Source organism: Fundulus heteroclitus, chromosome 20 (assembly GCF_011125445.2).
Source record: "Fundulus heteroclitus isolate FHET01 chromosome 20, MU-UCD_Fhet_4.1, whole genome shotgun sequence".
Taxonomy (NCBI): domain Eukaryota; kingdom Metazoa; phylum Chordata; class Actinopteri; order Cyprinodontiformes; family Fundulidae; genus Fundulus; species Fundulus heteroclitus.
The window spans coordinates 11,445,226-11,471,231 of record NC_046380.1 but is presented as its reverse complement, the minus strand read 5'-3'; the positions used below and the strand labels follow the sequence as shown (position 1 = coordinate 11,471,231).

The 26,006-nt window shown below is 38.6% G+C and overlaps 1 protein-coding gene across 2 annotated transcripts; it reads right to left on the bottom strand.

Moving 5' to 3' along the window:
• Nucleotides 1–693: 693 nt before the first annotated feature.
• On the bottom strand, nt 694–25,089 carry lrrc38b (leucine rich repeat containing 38b). 2 transcript variants are annotated; one of them, XM_036152033.1, is made up of 3 exons: nt 24,702–25,089; nt 23,538–24,175; nt 694–1,124 (listed from the first exon to the last, which is right to left on the bottom strand). In XM_036152033.1, exons 1-3 carry the CDS (start codon nt 24,755–24,757, stop codon nt 877–879), a joined length of 942 nt encoding a protein of 313 aa, XP_036007926.1. In that variant the 5' UTR covers nt 24,758–25,089; the 3' UTR covers nt 694–876. The 2 variants fall into 2 exon arrangements, with proteins under 2 accessions (XP_036007926.1, XP_036007925.1); XM_036152032.1 differs by having other exon boundaries at nt 23,538–25,089.
• Between the last annotated feature and the right edge of the window lie 917 nt (nt 25,090–26,006).

Here is a 26,006-nt window from a genome sequence, read left to right as displayed (position 1 = left end):
CCTCTTGATTTCTATTTTTGATTACACACCGTTTACTTTTGTACATACTAAATTTGTAGTTAGTAATATAATGAATACTGCTGAAAGTTTGAGAAGACCCACTGGAATCTGTTCCTGTCGGCCAAACCCTTCCTGTTAAGATTTATGTCTATGGATAATTCAGAAAGAGTAACAATATTAACCTTTTTCGGTTCTTGAGAGAAAAACTTTTCAATTTAAGCAAATGAGGTAATCCAGAAGGAACACTGTTGAATGGTACGATATGCCAGCATATCACGGTACAAGCAGTTAACTATTGAGGTCACTGGTCATAATGACATCCTTTTAGAATGGATTTTAGGTCAGTGAAGTGTCCTGCTTTATGTGGATAAAGTTCCAGTGAATGTGATTCTAAAATTCCCAATAACTTTGACTTTTCCTTTACAGAATATCAGATTCCAAAGCTGAATGTTCAGCATGAGTAGATTTTGTTTGATTTTTTTTGGTTTTTCTGAGACGAAAACGACTGCACTACAATAAAATCTTTGCTATGCATTCCAGCAAAATCTGCTTCTCTGTCATTACAAGTCTTGGCCTCGTATTTCTTTACATTATTTGACACTAAGCCAAAATCTTTGACTTTTCACAGACAAAAATATGATCTCTGTTATAGCATTTTTGCACATGGAGTGGTATACTTACAAGCCTCATTTCTTTGAGATGTCATTTATTAGTATAATATGTATATCCATATTTTGACTGCAACTGTACCAATCCATGATCCAAGGGTTCTGAAGCTTCACCAAGTAGGAGACAGCACTGACCACACTCTCTTGTCTCGAGTGTCAACAAGCTTGGAGTACCAGGACAACATACATCCTTAAAACGAAATTCTTTTCACTCCTCGCTCTCCTCTTCATCTCCCTTGGTGCCTTTACTCCAGCGCTGGAAGCAATGAACAGTGGAAGCCAAAAAGAAGCTAGTCATGATGGCCACCACAGACACAGAGATGCCAGAGAAAATAATGATGAGCAGGTCTGTTAGAGTCAAGGTGGCCTGGCACTCACGAAAGCTGTCCTTTGAAAGCTGCGTCAGAGAAACGCGTCTGCCATCCATAGGAAGGGAGCACTCCATGCCTTCCACCCCTGAAACAAAACAGGAAACGGAATCAGATTAATTCAATAGATGTGCCGAATAGTCATCAAAAGGATGGCCTCTGCAAAGATTTGGATTTAAGCATTGCTCATATTTGCCATTAAGACTTCAGCTTGAGCAGTTAACATCTGCATGGAGCAGAAAAGGAAAGAAATTATATGTGTGGTTTCAGTTTTCTTGTTTGTGCAAAACGCTTTGATTCCAGATTTGGGTTATAAATATCTCAGTTTTGGAAAAATAATTCACTATCTTGGAACTGGGAGCTGATTTAATAACTGCCAGGTAGATCAAAAGTCCCTCTGACATTATGAGTTAATGTTGTTTTGTGTTTACAGTGCATCCACCCACAGCATGGCAGCAGGCACACTTCCTCTCACTGGAAGAGTGTAATGTGTTGTTGCATATTGTGAAATAAACTGAAGATTTTATGTAGGTAAGTAGCTTTAACTGAGCCCATTTTGTGATTTTCCAGTGTGTGATTAAAATGCACTTTGAATGAGTTTGACTATAACTAAAACTGCCTAGAAAATATACTAATTTGGTTGGTGCATTCCAAAGAAATCCACCTGTGATATGGAACCTGAACATGAAACCTGAAGATGCTAATGAAAATTGTGTGTGTTTTTCTTTGGGTTTTAATACATTCAGGGTTGTAATTAATCTACTTTGTGTCCATTTTCAACTCATCAATAAAAAACAAAAAACAAAAACATGATAATTATGGTCAGTTTAAGTCAAGGAAACAGACAATAAAGGAATAACCGTCACACACTTACAAAGTTAATTATTCAACTGGTTTGACTGACAGCTTTGTTGACCTTTGAGCTAGAATTAATACAAGTGGTAATTAGACATGTAATGCAGACTAACAGACTTTGATTGATGCACTCTGAACATTGCAAACAGAATGCTCTTTGCAGCATGGAGAAGACTTTTGGCCATGTATTGTACTATAAGAAAGATATGTGCTGTAGATATGTGGGCAGAGATATGAAGGTTTGCAATGTGGGTGGCTATTTTTCACTGTTGCTGTGCATGCAAATAGATAGATTTTGTAAAACATATGTCTTCACTTTAAACCTTTCTTCGTTATAACACAAGTAACTGTTTACAGTAGTCTTCATCCATTCACTTGCAATACTTCTCATTAACAGGTTTTGCTGCTAGTCAGCGTCTAATATACGTGTTAGGAAGGTGAGCCCTAATGAAACAGCTCAACAAAAATCAGACGACAATGGAATAAATTGTATCTTTAATCTTTAGAGCATAGTATATGCACATTTAACATCTACAAGTTGGGACAATAGAGAAAGACATAGTGGAAATTTGTGATACTATGGAATTGGTGTGCATGGTCCTCTGATTGACTTACTACAGTATTAATAAGGTTTGTAACTGAACTCTTTAGGAGCTTGATAGAAGTTGGTGATACCAATCCCCTTATACAAAATAGATTCTCACATCTCATCTAACATTCAATTAGTAGACAACAGACACCAATACATAATTGCAAAGCAAAAACACAGACACTTTTTACATGCCTCATGCATACAGTTAAGACCAGAGGTTTACATATACTGCATAAACTGACAACCTTTTTTCTTACTGTCTGGTATTAAAGCAACCTAAACCTTTGTTGTTGTAGGGTAGTTAGTTAATATTTATATGTCTGCTGAAGAAATAAACAAAATCTTTATTTACCATCACCATTGTACATTACAACGAAATGTCTTCTGCATTTAAGCCATCCCTTAGGGAGCAGTAGGCAGCTATTAAAGCGCCCGGGGAGCAATCTGGGGCTAAGGGTCTTGCTCGGGGACCCACAGTGGCAGGCCACAATAATAAACTCAAAAGAGGTGGAATTGAGACATCTATTTCCAGGGATGTTTGGATAAATAAAATTATTATGTGGCAACACTGTATCTATGCACTACAATCCTTTGCAAAACAATGAGTAACTCCTTTCAAAAATAAATTAATTAGATGTACATAAATTTGTAATCATGTAATACCGTTACTCCAACATGGCTGTGGGGTGGTGTTAAAGCAAACTGGTTCTTTAACAGAACCAGTTAAGATCTGGCTTTCCCTAGATAACAAGTAGAAATACAACTTTTCAACTCTGAGATCAGGAATTTTTAATTGCCACTTCAGAAAAGGTTTGTCAAACAATTTGGTTGAGTGCTTAGGGCCGTTGTCCATTTGGAACAACCATTTATGTAGTGTTTATTGTCATTCATAGCATGAAAAACAACAGGATGGTACAAAACACTGGACCCCAGTCTGGTGCTGCAGTGTGACTTATGCTGATTTTTGAGTGAGGGTGTTTTCTTCACTAAGTGGACTTTTAGCCAATGTTCGTACAGGACTGCTGTGGATAATTTCCCTATCTTTCTACCGTCATAGCTTCATACAGCAACATTTTATTTTGTTCTAGTATTTAGTGACACCAAACCACATCAGTCTCTGGAGAACACAGGATGTCATGTTCTTGTCTGTCTGTCTGCTTGCTGCCACAGTCATTCTGCACCATTGCAATCAAGACAATCTGATGCACCTGTGATCCGCATCCTGGCAGCTCAATCAAGCTCATCCCCTTTACCTGTTAATCTGCCTATATATAGGGGAGAGTGGGGCGAGTCGGGCCAGTTTTCATTCAAAAAGACATTTTAAAGTGAGACCATGGGTAAACTTCCAACTAAAATATGCACACATCTTTCAGGATGCGGTGCATCTATGGGATCAATCACTCTGGATATGAAATACAGAATTAAGAAACAGCTTTCTGAAGAAAAAGTGTTGTGGCACAACTTGCCCCCAAGGCGGGGTAAGTTGTGACTTTGGAGAGAATCAATTAAGGCAAATTGTCCGTTTGATTATTAAAGTAAAATAAATATATTTTAAACCCAGAAACTGTGATTTCATATAAAGGCTAGACAGCTTCAGTCCAAAATTGCTAATTTAAGGCTTAATTATAGTTATATTACAACATCAACATTTCTACAAGCCTATTGTGCCAAAAGAGCTCCTCAAAGCTCTTTATTTTAAAGGGGGCATTTGATGTTATAACATAATTCTTTTTCCCATGTAAATTACTCAGTTGTGGACTGTGTGTATATATATATATATATATATATATATTAGTGATGGCGAGATGAAGCCTCATGAGGCATTGAACCACTCAGCCAACTGGTTCGAGAAAAGGTTCATTTCTTGACGGTTCATGTGCACACAACACCACCTACTGGCAAGTTGTATAATCACAGCCAGCTGTATCTTAACACGTGTGATGCATATCATTTTTGTATATTATGGCTCTTGGGAATGACTTCACAGAAGGTGTAGGACGAAATCATTTGTCTACATAAATTTTGTAAACACATGTGTACAATAAAATATTGTTTGAATGTATTCTCTGTGTGTAATTATTCCCAAAATAGTAGTGACATGATATGGCATGTTGTGTAATAATGTTTTTCTGTGACTCTAGAAAAATGGCACGGGCTTAATCAGGCAGAGGACAATGAAAGTGCTTGTGGAACTAGGCAGGGGGGGGGGGTAGTAAATAGGCTAATGCTTGTGTAACTTGGATGATTTCATGCATTTTTATTAAGAAACAATAATTTCTCCACAGTTTTTGGTTTCAAATGATTTCTCTTTTTTGATACTACTTCTCCAACCTTTGAAAAGACACGCTCACATGGCACAGATGATGCCGGGGTGCATAAATAAATAAGTGCAAGTATGTACAGATTGGGGTACTGTGACCAATGATTAGCCCAGTACTATACGGTCCCACAGTTTCCCTTCAGCAGCAACACTGAAGCGCACAGAGGTTCCCGCTGCGTCTTTACGCACGATCCAGCTGCTGATGTCTCCTCTCTTTTCAGCTCAATGCAATTCTAGACAGTAACAGTTTATAACCTATATCACCTTTCACAGCAACTGGTTTCTCATCTCAGTCGACCAGACAAATCTCTATTGCTCTCCTCAGTGCGCTCTGGGCGGTGAGGTGGGAGGATTTTACCCGATGGTGCGCTGCGTGCGAGGGATAAACAGGGTGGAAATGCATAAATAAAAACTGTAAAGGGCTCCTATACAGTGATCATAGGAGCTGACCGGTCTGAGATCAACCTCCTGATGTTACAAGTTCTTTAAAATGAAAGCGCGCACCCAAATTACAAGTAACGTAATTTTGCGCACCTGAAAAAAGCGCACGGCAGAAGCGCATCGAAGCGCTGAGGCACAGAAATACGGTGCATGTAGTTAAAAAATGCAGAATTAATAAAAACAACTTATAACCAGACGTAGCGTTTTAAACTGCATCTGGTGAGCAGAACTGTTTTATGAGTGCAGCCATCACTGGTTCTGAATGAAGGCAATATCTGGCAGCAGCTCTCTTCCCCCGCCCCCTCCCCTCCTGCGTACGTAGTACAGGACCTTACCGGCTTACTTTCAACCGCTGGTTAAGACTAAAATTATTCATAACTCTGATCGCTCTTCCTGCTGCTCTGTTAACATGAACTGCAGCAGGAATTACTGATGGCCACAAGCTGTGAAAGAAGCTGAAACATCTCAGCAGAAGGCGGAGTTTTTATCGTCCGCTGCCCAGATGGGCATTGGGATTTTTATGCGTGTGAAATGCCATGTTTGCGTGTGACCGTGTGAAGTCAGTGACGGTCAATGCGTGATAGTTGAGAGCACTGATCTCCTATCTATCTATCTCTCTCCTAAACTCTCCAAACACCAAACTAACTGTCTCAAACTAAATAACCACTATCCAAACTCTGCTATCCAAACTATCAAAACTCTATCCACTCTCTCAACTGACCGCAACTCGCCTACAACAACCCACATTTTGAATGGAGCCTGTGGGGTTTCTAAAAGCTGTCGAAGCCGCGCCAACATCTGAACCACTTCCCCAAGCAGTCACGTGGTACAGCCGGCCAGCGAGGCTTCGGACGTCATCGTTTTCGGCTCCTCCCCTAAATGAAGCAAGCCTCGATACGCGCTTCACGGAAACGCCCCCTCCATTACTCGACACACGCCTCGAAGCCTCGGCACATAACGTAACATCACTAATATATATATATATATATATATATATATATATATATATATATATATATATATATATATATATAGAGAGAGAGAGAGAGAGAGAGAGAGAGAGAGAGAGAGAGAGAGAGATACGTGTGTATATAGCTCTACGTTCCCTCTTTTTACCGCTGATGTCAAGTTTTTCTGAGGGCAACTCTTTTTGGTGATCATCTCTTTAATACTGTTTCCAGACCAAACTCCTTTTGAGCGTCAAAAAGGCGCCCAATGACTCAACTTGGACGCTTGTGCACATAAAAGTCTCACGCGCTGCCTAGAACCTCAACGCTGTGACGCCGCGTCAGGTGAAGTTGGTCCTGTTGGAAGGAGCTACCCTGTTCTTTTCCTATTTGTAAAATTGCAGACGAAATCGAGAGTGGTTTGGCTTTATTTACTAAACAATATAATATGTGCCATGTCTGAATTCACAGATAATTCAGAGGCGTTTTGAGTTTGGTGACATTCAACACTTAATGCAGGAGCTGGAGAGGCTATTGATGTCTCACCCGAGCCCAATTTGACAACCTGCTGACCAGCAATGGAGCCTGCCTCTCCTGCCAGGACACCAACTACAGGCGCCCCATTTCAGCTGAAGAGTATCTGTTCATCTGTGTCAGGTTTGTAGGCATCTCCACGTTAACGTTTATCAGGTGATCCAGACAAAGTAAAAAAAAAAAGATTCCCGTCGCAAAATCCCCCACTACATCACAAAGCGGAGTTGGAGTCTCTCCGATAGGTTGACACCCCACATCCAGCTGCAAAAGCTCAGATTTTCCAACTTTTGCACTGCTTAACGCTCGTCAAACCAAATTTGCAGCACAAAACGTGCTGACAGCCTCAAAATGCACAAGATGTCCCCCGAGGCACATGTATCCTAGACTTTGCATGTAAACCCGATGCTCTTGATGCTCAAAAGGCGTGTGGTATAGACGCAGCATAAATGTAAAGGAGCCACTTCACACCCTGCCTAAACCCAAACCAACCCTACAATTTTGGAAGAATGCATTATCCAGCAGTTCTCAGCTAACATTATGGTAGCTGTATAGACTCATAGTGTAGCTTAACAAAGCACTAAAACGTATGTGAAATGTTTTTAAACAGGTCTATAACTGTTCAGACAAAATAACAATAATAATCAAAAAACCTTGATCATTAAAATTTTACTTTGAAATGCAACCTCATGAAAGTAACCTCTCATGCAATGAGGCTCTACTCTTTGCAGGATGAATGAAATGTCTGACTCTTCAAAAATGTGTGGTCATATGACCAGTTTATTTTATGGTTACCTAGAAACAGGGGGTGGCACAATTTACCCACTGGTCCAAATCACCCTACTCTCCCCAACCTGCTGGACTTCAGCAGACAGGCAGTGCCAGATTATTAAAAGCCTTGAGCCAGCAGATGTCCAGTGTTTTTTTTTTTTTCTTATCTGAGCTCACGCTTTGGCCTCAACCACATTCCACAGATTTTCCTGACTTGCTTATTCCTTGACAAACCTTTACTCTGAGCCTTTTGTTTTCTGGACTCCACCTGGACTGTTATCTCGACCTCGGACCTTGCCAAGACCCATTAGTCTGTTTGCCTGCCGTTGCTTGCCTGGTTTTGCCACAAACCTGATTTCTGGATTTGATTCTCTATAGAGTGATTTGCATAAATCAGTCAACATGCCAATCATCTCCTCCTGCAAGCAGCCTGCTCTCAGCATTGTCAGGCTTCTGCTTGCTCCTGCACTAGTAATCTGGTTTTCCACCTTGTCTGGCTGGTTTATCAGGTTATCTATCTATCTATCTATCTATCTATCTATCTATCTATCTATCTATCTATCTATCTATCTATCTATCTATCTATCTATCTATCTATCTGTCTGTCTGTCTGTCTGTCTGTCTGTCTGTCTGTCTGTCTGTCTGTCTGTCTGTCTGTCCTCATCGTTTTATTTTTATCATCATATTTCAGAGTTGTTCCTGTTATTGCCAAAGCATTAATCTAAGCCATGTAATCAACTTCACAATAAAACAAAGTAAATTCCCAGAATTAATAATGCTGACCTCCTAAGCATCTTAACTCTTGCATTGCCTGTTTGTGTATATGGACAAATAAGAAATATTGCAACTTCTGTAATGTGTAAGTCAGTAAGTGTTTCCAAATCTTCACATGTTCCCTTTGCATCATTCACCCTAGTTTACCTTTGTAAATTAAGGAAAGAAGGGCCCTAAGTCTTGTAAGAGTACATTTTTTAACACTAGGTCGGAGATGCTAGACAGCTCATGATCTTTGTTTTTTTGTCATTGTTTTCATCATATTCCCAGCACTTTCAGAAAGCTACCAATGTTTAGTGAAGGCAGGTTTGTAAAGCATGTACAATCCATGCTTATGAAACAAATTTGTGTTTCTGGTGTTGTCCTGGTGAAAAACAAAAATCTTTGAGGACAGAATTTTATGTTCATGGTAGCAGATGCTAATCTAAAGTTTACAAGCTGTGCCTCTGTGTGGTATATTAAAATCAATTCCTAACACCAGAGTGCGAAATACGGGGGGGTTCGGGGGGGCTCGACCCCCCCGATTAACCCATGAGACCCCCTGAAAGCCTCAAAAGCAAAATTTAAAGGGGGTCTTAAATTGTGTCAAAAAAAATTAAAAATTAAATATTTTTTGTCACTAATGGTCACTAAAATTTTTTTAAGCTCAACATGTCCAGTATTTAAAATTCAAAACATTTATTCACAAATATCAGAATTAGAATCAGACATACTTTATTGATCCCAGGGGGAAATATGTTCTTTTTTATGCCAAGTGGAGCCAGCCAATCCTATTCGCGGATGCAAATTAGGCACGTGCACGCCAAACAGAAGAATAACGTAACGTTGACAACAATTAATACTAAAAATGTTTAAATTTTAGTATTAGGAACTGATCTTATCTGTTGTGCCTGTGCACTTTATCTGTTTCACTGTTGATGAATGAGAAAGTCCTCTCGAGACCTTGTATGTCTGGTGAATGTGAAGAATTGACATTAAAGCTAACTTTGACTTTGACATTGTAATGTTATAGGCCTACTGCATATTGAGAAAATTTACATCGTTATTGCGCAACAATCGGGAGATGGGGACCCCCCCCAAATATTGACAGGTATTTCGCACACTGCCTAACACCTACGTTACATGTGTTATTTGTATTGTATTTGCTCATTCTAACAGCTAACTAAATATCTCATCTGTGATACATGGCCCTGTCTATTCATATTAAATAAGCTTGTGCCTGGAGATCCTAGTCGTGTTTCTGGGCAGACGTGATGCATAGTTTCTTCATTATTGAATACAGCTTTAGGTTACATTTCTTGATGCAGTGGAGGATGGTAGTGAGTGGTAATGATTTAGCAAGTACTCCTGGGCCAATAAGTTGAAATATGGGTTTTTATGTGGACTTTACATGCATATTTCTCCCAGAATTATCTTCTTTACATTTCTCATCTATATTTTATGATTAATTAACAATGCTATGAGCTCCAGTTAGAATTATATATATTTTTGGTTATTATTTTTGTTCCAGTCAAATTATTTTACGATAGTTTTTTGGACTTTGATGAGATAAGATAGAACCCAGAAACCCAGTAATGATGTGATTAAATTCTCAGCGTTTTCTACTTGCTCAGATGTAAATACATCAACTGCGTCCCATATTTAAATTTGGCACTCCTGTCTCGGACACATTTGATCCATAGACTGAACATCATCAGGAGGTTTATTTTCACAAGCTTGACTTCATTTAGATTTTTTTCTCTGTGAAAAGAAACTGCAGTAACAGCAACAAAACTGAAAAACTTGAAAAATGTTTACATACACCATCAACGATGTGTATTCCAGAACAAAGTTTAAAGCTATGAACAACCAAAGGGATTGCTGTTTTAAATGGCACCAAGGAAAGAAACACTTGAGCTGTAAATAATTCTTCCCCCACCCCCATTTAAAGTGGTGTTCATCTTGTACAGCTCACCTGAGAAAAAAATTAGTTGCTTTACACCTTCAAACTAATAATCTGTTGAAGCATCTTTTGATTTCATTTTAGCATTTAGTCTTCTTTGGTACAGTAAAAGTCTTTCAGTTTACCACACCTTGACTGGCATTTTTGCCTGCTCTATGTTGCGCGAGTTGTGCAAATCCATGAGACCCAAACGTGATCAAGTTATTTATTGTCCATGCTAAGGAATTGATAATATTTTTTATTAAAAAAATAATTTATAGCAAAACATCATTGGGAGTCGGTATTAGGGTGGCTCAACGACACCTAAAAGTTTCTCTACAGCAGAGGAGGGACATTTGGCCTGACAAAACAACAGGCTGACGTTATTTTTTAAATTAAATTCTTTAGAGGTTTTACATATGCAGCAATATCAACTACATTCAATGCTTTATACAGCAATGTCATGGCACCTTTTTAAGTTTTAAATTTTTTTGCCAGTTTGTTTAACAATCAGTTGCTTTTAGTATGACTACATTATCAAACCATAAGCATACAGGGCTTGTGGCTGATGACATACATGTTGTAGTCGGATTCATTTAGGAAATAAAACAGAAAAAGATTTCATATAGTCCAAATGTAAACTTAACATGAACTACTGTGAAGTTTGTTACTTGAACTTCAGTTACCATTGAATCTAGCCTAGTTCAAACAGAGCCGCCTACATAATACCAAAAAAATCCCACTTGTATAGTTCAATGTGTTAAGAAAGGAAAAAGTGAAGAAATATCTCAGAGAGCTCAAACATAACACCAGAATTCTCCATCACTCCATATTTTGTATTTTAACGGTTTTAAGTGGATGATTGCAGTTTTCATCTAAAATGTGAATGTATAACAACCTGGACTTCTACAAAAAAAAAAAAAAACTTAAGATAAAATAAAAATGACCATTCCCAGACTCTAAAACACTTCCACTTAGAGTTCATCTTATTTACCCACCACTTTAGGGATTACACACCTTAGAAAGGTATTGGCTGTCACACTTGAGTAGCAGAATCTCTGTGAAAAACAGAGCCAAAGCGGAAAGTGAAACCCAACTTTGAACACCTTTAAGCAGCTCGTATATCTCTCTATCTCAGGAAAAGAAAAGCAAGGCTGACATACAATCAACAGAGCTGCTGCACCATAGGGCAGAGGATATTTGATGGCAGCTCACACATAAATGAGAGAAATCTGGTTAAAAAAACATACTGCATTTATATCTGTATATTCAGAAAGCAAACCTCTATAATTATTTCAGCTAAGAAAAAGGCTAAATATGGTAATCCTGTTCAGAAACACATTTTGTTATACTGGTTGAAATTGTCCTTCCATCCTAACAGTAGTAAATATGTTATGTATTCAGAAAAAAAGAGGTTAAAACATGAGATCTCGTGTACAAGTTTATGAGAAGAAGAGGAAGGCCTCAGTAGACAGAAATAAGACCAGAGTGGATTTTGGAGATTTTTTTTCGCACAATCCGCCTGAGGAGCGGACAAGCAGGTAAGACGGCCTTGCACATGCGTGCATTTATTCAAAAAGGGATTTGGGGAAGCTTCAGAAAATTTGCGGACTCTATCTTTAAGGAAGGTATGAATAGGTTTTGACATGCTACTTTTTATTAAAATGCAAACACAATATTTCCCCACATGAATACTCCTTTTGCATAATTCTATTATCGTTTGAGAGATGTTTGTCTTAATCCTTATCAGACATAAGCTTCTCTGTTGAATGAAAATTATTTTAAATCTAAGGCTATGTTCACACTGCAGGTCTCGATGCTCAATTTACGATTTTTTTGATGAAATCAGATTTTTTTTTGAGGGGGTCGTTCATAATACGAGTAAATGCGACCGCCATTAGACTTCTGTCTGAACGGTTCAAGACCGCAAAGCGACCTGCGTGCGCAGATAACAGAGGGAGATGTCACATAGCAGTGGACTGTTTACAGAAGTAATGGTGAATGTAATTGTTTCTAGAAGTGTTCAATAATGTTTTGTTAAAAAAAGAAAAAGATTAAAAGATGCTGATACTGGCCGGCATTTCTACTTGACTTTATTAGAAAGCTGTTGAGCAATGAGAGCAGACAATATTAAGACCACGTCATAGCAAGAGGAAGAGGTCTTCTATGGAGCACTAACTGCTACTACTGTGTGTGGATGTGTGGTGAGAGTCAGGGGAGTGACGTGAAACACGGATGAAATGTGACATGATCGCTCAGACTGTGGATGCTTTGAAAAATGTGGATCAAAACTGATTTTTTGTTAGGGTGAAAAGATCCGAATAGGGCTGTTCACACCGGCATGAAAAAGACGAATATGGGTCACATATGGGTAAAGAGATTAGATCTGGGTCACATTTCCCTGCTGTGTGAACATGGCCTTAGTCTGCCAGGAGGATGAATATTCTTGGGATAAACTCTACTTATTCACCAGTAATTAAAATTCATTCTCTTAGAGATTGTTTATGAAAGCTTTCTTTACAAGAACTCAGATTCTACATGCAGTTTGTCTTTGTTAAAATATGCTGCATCATTTACATTTCACTTATAGATAATAATATAATAACATGGAGGGAAGGCCAGTAGTTGAGTCCGAACCCCAATGTAAGCTGTTTGTAGAACTTAGTTCAGGTTAAAATGTTGTCTACTTGCCTTTATTTGCCATAAAACTAGGTTGCAGCTGAAAGAATAAGACTAAAATTCATGCACTCTTAATTTCTGGAATTACATTGTTAGATTTTCTTTTTATATGAACCTGACATTGTGCAGCAGTAGTATAGCAAAAATACAATATTTTAACTATAGGGTGCTGTAGTTCTAGGTTTAGGCCTAGCTAGCATTGTCTTATAGTAAAATAAAAATAAAAAAGCAGGGTGATATTTTGCTTCCACTTGTCCAAAAGCATCAAATGGATGTCTGTTGACCAAAATTCAGTTTTAAAAATGAAAAGAGTACATTTCAATTCTTTGTGACTATGTCACAAGGAGAGATTGTTTGACAGTACCAGCAGTTTGATTGTTTCAGCATTTTAATTTCCCTTCCATGCACCTCGTGTTGCATTTAACTGAAGTGACTTCTAATATCAAAACAGCATGTTGTTGTGGAACTCCAGTTCAGCCCAAAATTATTCATAACTGAGGCAGATTGAAAGTTATCTTCATTCAACAAATAAGTAGTGTACATCAAAAACAGCTAATACAGCGACCAGATACTTCTGATAATTGCTGACAAACTTTTTGCATGTCTCCACTTGTATGTTAAACCATGCATCTTTTGGAATGAACTACAAGTCCTTAAAGGGACAGTGTGTAACTAAGTTGGCTTTTTATTAGCAAAAATCAAGTATTGCAAATACATATTCTGCCAAAGTTTAAAGCAATCGCATCCAAAAATTTAAGCGTTCTCATAGCTTCGAATGAGCAGTTTATAAATACGTAGGTGGCGATGCACCCAATGAAAGATGCCATGTTGCATCGCCATTTATGATTATAGTAGCTGAAATGGATGGTCCTCCGTTCCTGTTGAAATGGAGGACCATCCATACTCTTTGTCCAGCAAGAGGGAAGAAAAATTAACCAAGAAAAGACAAAGAAGTAATAACCAGGAGAAAATTGGAGTATTCAGCCGCCTAGCTAGTATTACCAGGTGGAGACAATTCTTGAGTAAGCATGACCTCAAAATAATAATAGTAATATCATCTTTATCATCTGGTAGGTTAAATAAATATAACAGTGAATTTTATTTTGCTGTTGTGTTAGAAACAGGGCAGTGTAGTCTGCTTCTCTCTCCACCCTGCAGAGACGGTTAGTTTGTTTGTTAGCTAACACTGAACAAGGTTCGTTGCATCAGTTATCAGATGCCGTTAGGGGGAGGACTATCATGTAACTTACTGGAACAGAATTATGTATTGTTCGATATCTCATCACATGACAGGACACTTGAAATTGTGCAGGATGTTGAAATTGTCGCATTTATGACACTCCGTAGGTTTCCATTGTAGTTATTACGCGCTTAACAGCGAGGCAACAGAGCATCTTTCTTAGTCGTTCTTAATTCATTTAGCACACCACTATATATCTTGACCATGTTTTTTTTGTATTTTTTGGGCCAATCTAATGCTGAAATGAACAGTGTTGCATCTTTCACCAAAGACTACCTAGCAGTGTTGAAAATATTTATCAAGTCTTTTTCTTTTCATGATGCCATTTACATTCCATAGGTTCCCTGTCGCATTGGCTTAAAAACAAAGAGTTATGTTCACACTATCATGCTTCACTATAAGGATGGTGGTTTTAGAATTGAATTTTTAATTTTTTTATACCAAATTAAGGTCACACCAAACATCTCACAGAAGACCGATGGTCTTCCTCGCCTGGATTAATTGTGACAAAAGCCAAGGGGGCTTTCATATGCCCTTGATGAAGACGTGGCCTCCCCCTTTGTCTAGATCCATGGATCCCAGCAATGTGCAATTTCTGTTGGACTGGCATCTTGTTCAGCCTCGACCATTCAAAATCGATCCGAAAGCGGTTGGGCCAATCACGTTGCAGTATTATGGTTTAAGATGGGACAGACAATTCTGACTAAACCAAGAGGTTCTGAGCCCACAGCCGAACCAAAATAAACATGGTAGCACTGGAGGATGCATGCGTAGCTGCTGCTGTCATGATTGTTTTGTCAGTGTCACTATCCAAATAAGCATGCCTTGACTAGCTTAACTTGTGGTTTCTCATGGCGCATGCTGCTTATGACATTTTCATTTTATACCATGATTGGCTAAAACCAAGCTTTGGTAGGCAGGCACCAGGTGTCACGTCACCCAATAAGCTCAGAAGGTTCTGCTGAATGCCCCTCCTTTCCCTGAATGGATTCAATGGGCGCAGTGGAGCATCTTGAGATAGGGCCACTGGAAAGGCTCATGTTCTTTAGGATAGACCTGTTGGTGATCATTGAATTTTTTTTCTTTTCTTAAACCATCAGCCTTTCATGGGCTCATACAAAGTCCCCTGAGTCCCCCTAACCCTAACCCCTGAGAAAACCTTGTATTTTCTTTAGATTAGTTTGTAATTTGGCCACTGTAATTTTATGACATCTAGACATAACCTTGTAACTCTTTCCTAGATTATGGGCAGTCACAATGTTTACCCTCTGGTCCTCCCTGATATATTTTTCCTTACCCTATGACTTGTCACATCAACTGCAGAAAGCAGCTTTCCATCTGTTTAGTTAATAAAAGCAGCAGTTACAATTAATCAGGGTAAATAAGATGCTTTCGAACAGCATCTGCTTGTTGGAATAGTTCAGAACCTTGAATTTTTCCACAGACTCACAAATTGCAATAGTATGAATGACTTTGAATATGTTCTTATAAAATAGACTTTAAGATGTAAAGAAATACTATAAAACGGCTATAAAATGTCAAAACAGAAATAACCTGTTTTCACAGAAATTCATGGCACATTGTAGGAACATGCTTTGACTCGTATCTATTTTTTTTTCCTTTTCAATCAGTGGAAACATGCAGGTCAAGTAAACAGAAAAATTCTTAAAATCTAAATCTGCGAGGGATATGAATCATGTTGTACTCAAAGGAGGAATGAGATAAATTTCATTATTTTTTAGATAAAAAGGACTAAAAAATAGGGATGTGAAGAACTAAAGGTATATTATTAGATGGAATATGGTATGACATACACCCTCTCTCTGCGTTGTTTTCCAGTCTCTTGTTTACAAAGCTCCCTGTCCATGAAATGCCACCATCAGAGCAGTGTAGCATAGCAGCAAAATGGCGGAGAGCGCAAACGGTCAAAGAGATCAAAACGGTCTTTTGCTAACCGCATTATACAGTTATGAGTTACTTAGTTCTTAACTAGACATGTTCCTCTGAAAGGAGAGGCTGTTTTGCTGTGAATTAATCCATTGCAAATATGCGCATACGAGGCGACATGTGAGAAGGGGAGGGGAATTTTGTTTTGGTCCGCAGCCAACGCTCAACAGCCCACCTAGTGGTGGAATTTTGCTTATTGTTTCTTTAAGTGTAAACATAAATGCTTTCTGCTGTCTTGCATTTTTCATTTATGCTGATTTTACATATTTCTTGACTTGACACAACTATGATAGGCGTCAAGCCTAACCACAGTTGAAAGGGAAAAACATTGTCAAACTGATGATGCACTCTTAAGTGTTTAAGTACTTAACATGCTGACACAGTATTCAAAATACCCCCTAAACCTTTGACGTGGCAAATATTATTACTCTGGAGCAGGCTACTGTTTAGTGATGTAATATAAATCACACCCTTACACTCTCAGGTTTGTCTGCCCACACAGATACGTTTCAGTCTTGGCATGATGAGTTGATAGATTACATTTAGGATTGCAGCCAGTCAACAGGATAGGCTATCTCCTGTCTCAGCTGTGATTGATCTACCATGCTACCTTGTTGAGAATCCCTTCCCCATACCACCATGCAAACACTCCAGATTGATCTCTGAACCAGTCAGTTCACTGTTGTCATACATCTCTGTTCATTTGGTATAGTTTACATTGATAACACCTAAAACACGCGTGCCTAGAATCCTTTGTCGCTAAATATTCAGACCATACAACCATGATACCTAATTAAACTTCCTGAAGGTGTCAGTGCCAATTTAGCTGTAAATCATTCAGACATGATTGCAGTCGCAATGAAAACAATCATTGAGTTATAAGGAAATCATAATTTTTTTAAATCATTGGAAGAATTGTGAGATTCATTCAAAATAAAACAAAGGGTTGGATAACACAGTGAGTAATATTTGGAACATCTGCACAGAGAGAGAAGCATTAATGCGACTCGGGGCAAAGAGTGAATTATTCATCGGGGAACTCCGTCTGTGGAGAGATTCAGTAACCTTATACCAAGCATACACAATTAAGTCACCATAAAAAAAGCAAAGCATGCCAACTGCGCATACTTTTTTCAGAAGTACAAAACTTGTAACTTTTTTGTTTAGTTTTCAAATGCTATAATTCATCCTGATTAAATCACAAATACAGATGCTCGTTAGTAAGGTTTTAATTTTGACAGACAGCAAAGAAAAATAAAGTATAACCACAGGCTTCTCTGGAAATAATTTGTTTTATTTTTGAAAACGGCATATTATTCTCCTCTGCTTTTCAGCACGGATCACACGACGCTATCTCATTCTGTAAATCTGTCCACCTTTTCCTACTCAGCTCTCCCTTGCCGGCGCGCTCTCTCACATCCAAACTTTAAATAAACATTGAATTAGGCCAAGATAAAACAAGCTGTCAGGTTGCGTTAATGGCACAGATATTTTCACATCTCATGCCCATGGGTGATAAAGATAGCCAGAGATGTCGCACTGAGCATTGCAGCTTAATGTTTGTGCCATGGAGCGCTGGTCATTGGCATCATATCTTCAGAGCTGTTTGTGCAGCGTGATAACGGGTCTCAAAGGAGCAATTCAATAGGCTGTGAAGGAAAATCAGACTCTGACCCCAGCTGTCACATGAACTGCTACTTTGCAGAGAAACTGTTGGGGTCATGACTAGTGATGATAGCAACACCATGATGGGCCTAAGTCCCTATCTGCCATCTCCCATAAGAAATTGGCCTGCCCTGCCCTATAGGCAGCTGTAGCTCCAATTACCCTGGCCAATGTGCTGTAGAACTGTGTCAGTCTGAATTATACATGGCCTTTGTTCATCCTTAACCCAAGAGCACCGGAGACAGCAGTGGATCATGTTTACACTCATTCCTCCGCTAAAACATTTATGAACCTGATTGGTGGCTAAAAGAAACTTTTACATGACGACCCAGAAAGAAACACAAAAAGATTAATTGACTTGAAGGTCAGCTTTTTGTTGAGAAACCGTTATATCCAGTACTGCAAGGAAGAAACTAACCACAGTTACATAAAAGGTGCCGCGCTCTCTGTTTATTCTGTTTGTCTTCAGTTTGAAGGTCTTGAATTTCAAGCATCCTCCTATCACCAATCATTTTAAAGTGTGGTGACAAACAGAAAAGGATGCTGTGCTGTGAAGATAAAATCATTAGGGAAATCAAGAAGTGAAAAATGAAATGGGAATTGGATTTACCGCATGGACTGTGCAGCTGCTATATACAGGCATTCAGGGAGGATGCTATAAATATTTTGGAAAGAAGAAGATCTTTAGATGAGTTTCAAGATTCTGTATTTTTAGAGACTTTTATCAAAGTATAACACTTAAATTCTGATGTTAGAATGCCTAGTTTCCGGCTGCACAACAATCACTTCACAGCTTCTACTTTGTTCTCATGCAGGATTAGACATCAATCTTTAACACCTAATAAAAATAGCCTGGGTCACCTCTTTGCCTATCTTTATCCCGACTTAGATACCTACAAATTGTCATTTTGTCCAAATTTGCTTCTATCATATATCTGTAAACATATCATTTGTGCCAATGTCAACAACTTCATTTTATAAATGATACAGCTGGCCCTGTCTCTCAGAGTTTAATCCTGCTTCTCTCTTAGACATAGGTATGTGCTCTGTTTCAACGTCTTTACCAAAAAACTGGCTCAGAGCTTATCTGTTTAACTGCTTTTTCCTTTCCTAGACACAGCCACCTATGGAGTTAGTCTGTCATGGTCTGTCTATGTTCTGTCACTAACATAGAAAGCGTTCCTGGATCAGTGCTTTTGTGTTCTTTTTGTGTCTCTGCTCTGTCTTCTCATCGTGGCAGATGGCCGTCCATACTGAGCCTGGTTCTGCTGGAGGTTTCTTCCTTTTAACAGGGAGTTTTCCTCTCCACTGTCGCTACATGCTTGCTTGGTATGAGGGATTGCTGCTAAGTCAATGGCACAATAAAAGGCAACTATCTACTGTGGCTCTATGCTCTTTCAGGAGTAGTGAATGCCTCTTGTCAGTGACTAGATGCAATCTGCTGGGTTTCCTTAGATAGAAAACTTTTTAACGAATCTGTTATAGTGCCTTGAGATGACATGTTGTGAATTGGTGCTACATAAATAAAATTGAGTTGCACTTAATTGTTCTAAACCATTGCAGATCAGAATTATATTGCTACCAAAGTATTTTGAGTAATTACACAAATAAATATTTATTAAAGTGCCTAAATCATAATTATTATTTAATTGTATAATATTTTTCTGAAGATTTCATGCAACCTCCAATTTTTGTTAATTGTGCTCCTGATCCAGATTTGAAAAAGTAAATTCATGAATTATCAGAAATAATGTCCCTAAAATGGACCTGGTGGTTACATAAAGGATTTTTAGTAAAGTCCCCATAAAGTAAAAATGTAAATGAAGAACTATTAGTAGAAATAATGTACTTGAAGTTGTACACTGTCAAGGGTGGATAAAATGAAGGGCTAAAGCATCTCCTGTTTATACACGGAAAAAATTGTTGCCAAATCAAAAAAATATATAAAAATGCACATGCTGCAAAAAAAAAAGGGTGAAATGAAAATTGCATAAAAATATTCTTTAAAATAAGTTTGTATGCTTGTGTGGGGAGCATTTTTAATCAATGCTTGCAAAATGTTCTTACTTTATATTTTCAAAACATTTTGGCCGATGGGTGCCAAAAACAAAATCCTACATGAAGGTCAGTCAAGCATGTTGTATATTGACATTTGGATTTAGCTTTATACCAGTCTAACAGGTGGTATCATCAGCTGCAGATGTTATGGCAGCTTTCCTGATTCAGGGAAACTGTAAAGGAAAGACTCTGAAATACACACATCTTATAGCATCACCTGTAAAATAAATCGACATGAAATAAATAGAGACAAAGTCTGTCAATAAAATTATTCCCCTATGCTTCTCCTTAAGATGTCACCAAATGGCACACGTTACTCATACAAAGACAAAACTAACTGGTTTTAGCCAGAGTTTCAGTATGAATTGTAATGTTTTTTTTATTAGATTTGCTTCAGGAAAATGTACACAAAAGTTGATTAAAAGTTTATTAAGAATTTACTATGATACTAAAAAGCAATCTCTGGAAACACATGAAACTAGACTTCTCAACTGTTTATGCTTCTGCATAAGCTGAAAGAACATCTGAGCCTTCAATTCAACAAGCTAAAAACTATTAACTGCTGTGAGGTTTTTTTTAAAAAAACATTTCACTGAAACATGAATATTCATTTATTTAAAAAGAGTAGAAATTGGTTAAATATCAATTTCTAAATGAATGTAGTAGGAAGAGCTTTTATTTCACAATAACAGGTTAACACCAGCTTAACAGCGAGATTTTAAAATGGCACCGATAAGTTGAGTATAATTTGTTGCAAAATAAGCTGAAGTGTTTAGTTTGAAAGACAACTCTGTGCACATTCTAATAAAATTAAAACGAACAGCTTGTTATGAACCTTGTTATGATGCTTACAGTCCACAAAGCTCCCTGGCTTTTCTCCTTTAACAGGAAAATAACAATATCTCTGTTGAAGCTGAGGCCGGCAGCTTACAAAGTGTAATAGCTTGCTTGATGGTGTCACTAAATACAAACTGGTGAACCTGTAAGATGTGGTAGCTCCTTTTGTTGCCACATAGTGTTAAAACATTAAATTGCAAACTTGAGTCCCTAATGTAAAATGGAAAACCTTTGAATCCTAAACGAATGGTAAAGAAAGAACCAAAAGGCAATGCCTTGATTTTAAAAGCATATCATGTCATGTTAAGTTCTGTCAACGCATTAGCTTTTCAATTTCTAACCCAAAGTGTCAGCAGTGAGAAGCTCACTAACCACTCGCATATATGCACACATCTCCATCAACTTGGTTTTAGTCTTTTAAGATGGTAAACACAATTAAACCATTGGAACATCATTAATATTCCAGCTTCAGATACTTTGAGAGGTAATTTTAAAGACACCATAATGCTGGATGTGAAATGTTCCAATATGACGTAAAATCTGATAAGAAAAAAAATTTATTGGGGCTGCTAGAACTAAAAAAGGGGATGTGATGGTGCAACAATAAAAACGGCATCTCATAGATACATTTCCAAGATTTCTTTTTTACTAGATTTCATGTTGCAAACTTCCACCGACCTATGATGGTTGTTAGAGACGATACACACTGCAAAGCTTATCAAGTCAAGCTCTTCCACTAATGAGTAGCCATCTGTTATTGTATAACCATGTCTCTTATTTTTTTTTCCACTGTTAAGAGCTTAGTCATTATGTTTATTAGGTCTGGCAGTACGATGCCTGTATTTGTGACCTTCCCCATGTTTTCAGATCCAGCTCACTATCAGGCACTTTTATTGTGTCTCACCTTCTGACATATTTCAACCAAATTTCAAACTAAATTTGTCTTACATTTCTGAATCTTAATAGCATGAGTTTCAGGATAGCATAATGTTTTGCTAGTAATGATAGATTCCATCAAAAACAGAGCCTATGTATGAGTGTCAAAGCTTATTTTATGTCCACTTAATGCAATTGATAAATATTTGGAGTTGGAACATACCAAGAACCTGTTACCAAGGTAGTTGCACAGCCTCCTGAGAAATTCTAAACTTTGTTTGGGTACAAACCTCAAACTTTTCTTCCTTCGGTGACAAAGGGTGAGCGATGTTTAGAGCAGAGTAAGGGCAGAATCAATAGTACAGAACAGCATGGCCTATTTGTGTGTAAGTAGTTTGATATTTTTGGGTTGTCAGCAGTATTCAATGGCTGAGAGCTGCCGAACCAGTTTTTAGATGAATAATGAAATAAAGTTTAGCAAGGCCACAGTTAGCATTTAGCCAGGGTTCCAGTTTTAGCTCAGAAAACATGTTCATTAACATTTAGATGTTTGTAAAACATTTGATTATATGCACCTATAGTTTTGTAAATCTTCAAAACATTTATCAGTTTCAAAATTGTTCTGATCTCTTCCAACATTTTATTTTCCCTTTGTAATTTTAACATCTGATGCCTGTAATTCTTTCCCACATTTAAAAAAAACAAGCACACATTTCTTGAGTTGGATAATCTGGGTCAAGGGTGACCAAACTTTGAACAAAAGCCGATCTTTGTGAGACAAAACCGGCATTTTCCTCAATAACACCTTAGGCTTTCAAGTCATTGCTTCATCGGTTTTGTTAAATCAAATAGATGCACAGTTTTCAGAATAAACTTTAGGTAAAAAAAAAAAAAAATACATTTTATCACATCTATGTAACCTGATGTGAAAATGATCACACGTGGTACAATTCTTGTGAGGCTCAGCTGTCAGATCTGTTTATTTTTGCTTCTTTGCTCCCACGTCTTACCCCACTCTCATGAGATAACTGTTGTCTGTTACATTTGGAAAGGCCTAATCTGTATTCTACAAATGATTTATCTCCAAAATAATGTTTGTAACAAAACACAAACCCTTACGGTGTGTTAGGACACAAATGGCTTTTTTGATCTTCTATATAATTTCGGACTGAGCTGAAATAGCATAGACGTAAGGATTTCATATCACTCCTCTTTATTTAGGAAAAGACTGGCAGCACCTTTTTGAATACAGAAAACTAGTCAACCATGTTGAAATCTCCCCCAAAAAGCAGTTAATGTTTAATGGGAAACATGGGGATTCCATTTGTCCTGCGTTCCTCTCAAAAAGGCGTGCACACGTTGAGTCTGCTTTGTAAAAATACCAAAATGTCCATCCTGTTATGTAACTTAGCCCTTGTGGCTAAAGCACATTGGTGGATGGAATCTGTGATTCTAAAAATCCACATGGATAAAGCAATATACACATGATGGTAAAACAGTCTTTATTCTCTCTGTAGAAATAATAATGCGTAGATATTTGCATCTGCTCACTGCTGAATTGCTGCATGCATAAAAAGGTGAGTTAATGAAGCATCTTGTTAAAAAAAAGAGAAACACAAATTGATTAATCTCATGAATGCTCAATATTTAGGTCAGTGTTTGGTTCACATGCATGCTCACATCCAGAATCAAAGCAGCGTTTTGTTTTTTTTTCTTCATTTATATTGGAAATACTGAGAATTTCATAGCACCATTACATTTGTAAATAAAACACGATTGTCACTTTCAAAAACAAGTGCTATTGTCTCATGTTACGCACTGAGTCTCCTACATCAAGCGCTGTGGGGGTGGAGGAAAAAACAGACAAAATTAGAACAAGGGAGGGGGAGGGGGGGTTTCCTCTTCTACTGGGAAAAATAAATAAATAAATAGATCGGGGACGTGTGATGGCGTTGGATTTACCATATTACGGCAGAGCGTTTCACCCAGATGCACGTTATCTGGGTCGTGCACGACAACAGAGAACCGATTCTAGAATATTACTTACCATTTGGAAGCTTGTGTCGATTTTCCATCAACCATTCAAACAGGTTGGTAAAGTTGCAGTTGCACACCCATGGGTTGCCTTCTAGTCTCACCACCCGCAAGGAGGGCAACTGACTCAAAGCGCCCACCTTTAGGGTAGATAGTGCATTACGTTCCAGTTCAAGTTCTCGCAGAGAGGTGAGGCCCAGGAAGGCGTCCTCGTTCACCATGCTCAAATACGGGTTGTTCCCCAGTCGCAGTTTGATCAAGCTCCGGGACTCCCCAAAAGTCCCCTTTGGGATTTCGGTCAGATTGTTGCTACCTAGGTCGAGGAAGACCAACCTGGAGGAAGTGCTTAGGGTCCCAGGTTCTATGTAAGACAGGGAATTGTTCCGGAGGTCCAAGTAGACCAAGTCACTGTACAGAACCAGAAAATCCGAGGGAATGCGGGGTATCCAGTTGTCAGCCAGCAAAAGCCTCCGGACATCCAAAGGGATCTCTTCAGGAAGACGGGTTAACCCCCTGCCACTACAGTCCACAGTGTGAGGATCTGGGCACAGGCAGGTTGCTGGGCAGTTTTCGCCCCAGGTCCAAAAGACGGAGGACAGCAAGATGAGGATAGGTTGAAGCCAGTAGACCCATGGCAACATGGTCGAGAGGGTCAAATGAATTAGGGGTGAGGAGGTTTAGGTTAAGGACAAAACGGAGGAAATGGATGGGGGTTAAGAACAAAAAGGCAGGGGTCAGAGGGCAGAGGATTGGGAGAAGGGAGGGGGAGGGACGAGTGAAGGGAATGAAAGGGATCAATCGTCTTGAATGAGCATCCTGACGTTATGAAGAGAGATACCTGACAGAGCTTAGGGATTGTGTGACAGCAGAACAGCAGAGGAAAACAGTTTTCTAGTAGATTGTGTAACAAGCTGCTAAGATAGAACAGCGGTCTGTCTGATTCAAATGTGCAACGAGATCCTGACAGTAACCAGTGAGAACAACAGAGGAGAACACAGAGGGGAGCGTAGCTCAGAAGAGGTAAATTAACACGAGCGAGCTGGGAGAGAAGAGAAGTGAGGGAAACAGACAAGGGAGAGGGGGGTAGAAGAGAAAGCTGTGTCCGCCACACTACCCCACAGCTCGTCTGGCAGCAGTGATAGACAAAGACAATGATTGCTGTGACAAAAAAGGATATATGAAACAGTAATTCAAGCATGACAAGCAAAGAGTTGCATTGCTGCATTCGTCCATTAGTCCGAAGTCTTTGTGCAGAAAAGCCCGGCGGTGTGAAAAAAACAGAGCTCACGGAGCATCGCTCAGATGTGTGGTGATGTTGCCCCCGCTCGCTCTTAATTCTCTCTCCCTATCTCCCAGTGCCCTGCAACATGCTGTAAAAACAAAGCCCAGCTCAGCGCTGTTCTGTTCACCACCATCTCTAAGCTGTTTGAGAGACAATCCAAATGTCCAGGCACGAGCCTTGTGGATGTAGGTTGAATTACTGAGCTGCACACAGCCATGCCAATCCAATGTCTGCCTCTGAATCCACCACGGTTTATCTCATGCCCTCTCCCCTCTCCTTTTTCCAGGGGGGCGTGTCTGATACATCAAGTCTCTGTCAACATGTGATGTCACTTCCTATAGTGAGAAGAAATCATTGGCCATATTTTTACAAAATCTAAGATAAAAGGTTAAGATCTTACGACGGAAATTCTTTGGTACAACACAATGCATTAATATTTCAATAACCACTTTTTTTTACATTCTCTTTAGCTTCAGGACCACATCTATCTGAGGACATTGACTCAAATGTAAATATTTGTTTATTAAAGGCTGTTTTGAATTAATTTATTAAAATTAGCTAAATACAGCCAGTGTTTTCAAAGAAATACTGGCCCAAATCCTGTTCTCATCAAGAATTCAGTTTTCTTCAATCGAGTTTTACATGATTTCCAAAGTGGGTGACCATTTATTGATAAAGAAAATGAGCTTTGGATTTTAACTTTGGATCTATGGTGATCTAACATCACTTTCCTTCTGAAAATAAATTACTAACTTGTTTAAAGGTGCATGGTGCAAGATTTGAAGCTAATATTTCTTATTTTCTTTCCCATACACGCCCTTACAATTGTACAACATTTAAAATTATTTCAATTCAATTAAATTTTATTTATATAGCACCAATTCATGAAACATGTCATCTCAATGCACTTTCCAAAGTCAAATTCAATCAGATTATACAGATTGGATCAGTTTATACAGTTTGGTCAAACAACCTCCTCTCTAAGGAAACCCAGCAGATTGCATCAAGTCTTGATAAGCAGCATTCACTCCTCCTGAAGGAGCGTAGAGCCACAGGGAGAGTTGTCTGCATTGTCCATAGCTTTGCAGCAATCCCTCATTCTTAACAAACAAGCATGAAGCGACAGTGGAAAGGAAAACTCCCCATTAACGGGAAGGAAAACCTCCAGCAGAACCAGGCTCAGTATGAACGGTCATCTCC

Coding starts and splice junctions, on each gene's coding strand:
- lrrc38b (XM_036152033.1), bottom strand. CDS start 24,757: ATGGACGAATGCAGCAATGCAACTCTTTGCTTGTCATGCTTGAATTAC. Junction 24,176..24,701: donor TGCTTGAATTACTGTTTCAT/ATATCCTTTTTT, acceptor AATTCATTTGAC/CCTCTCGACCATGTTGCCAT. Junction 1,125..23,537: donor TCGACACAAGCTTCCAAATG/GTAAGTAATATT, acceptor GTTTTGTTTCAG/GGGTGGAAGGCATGGAGTGC.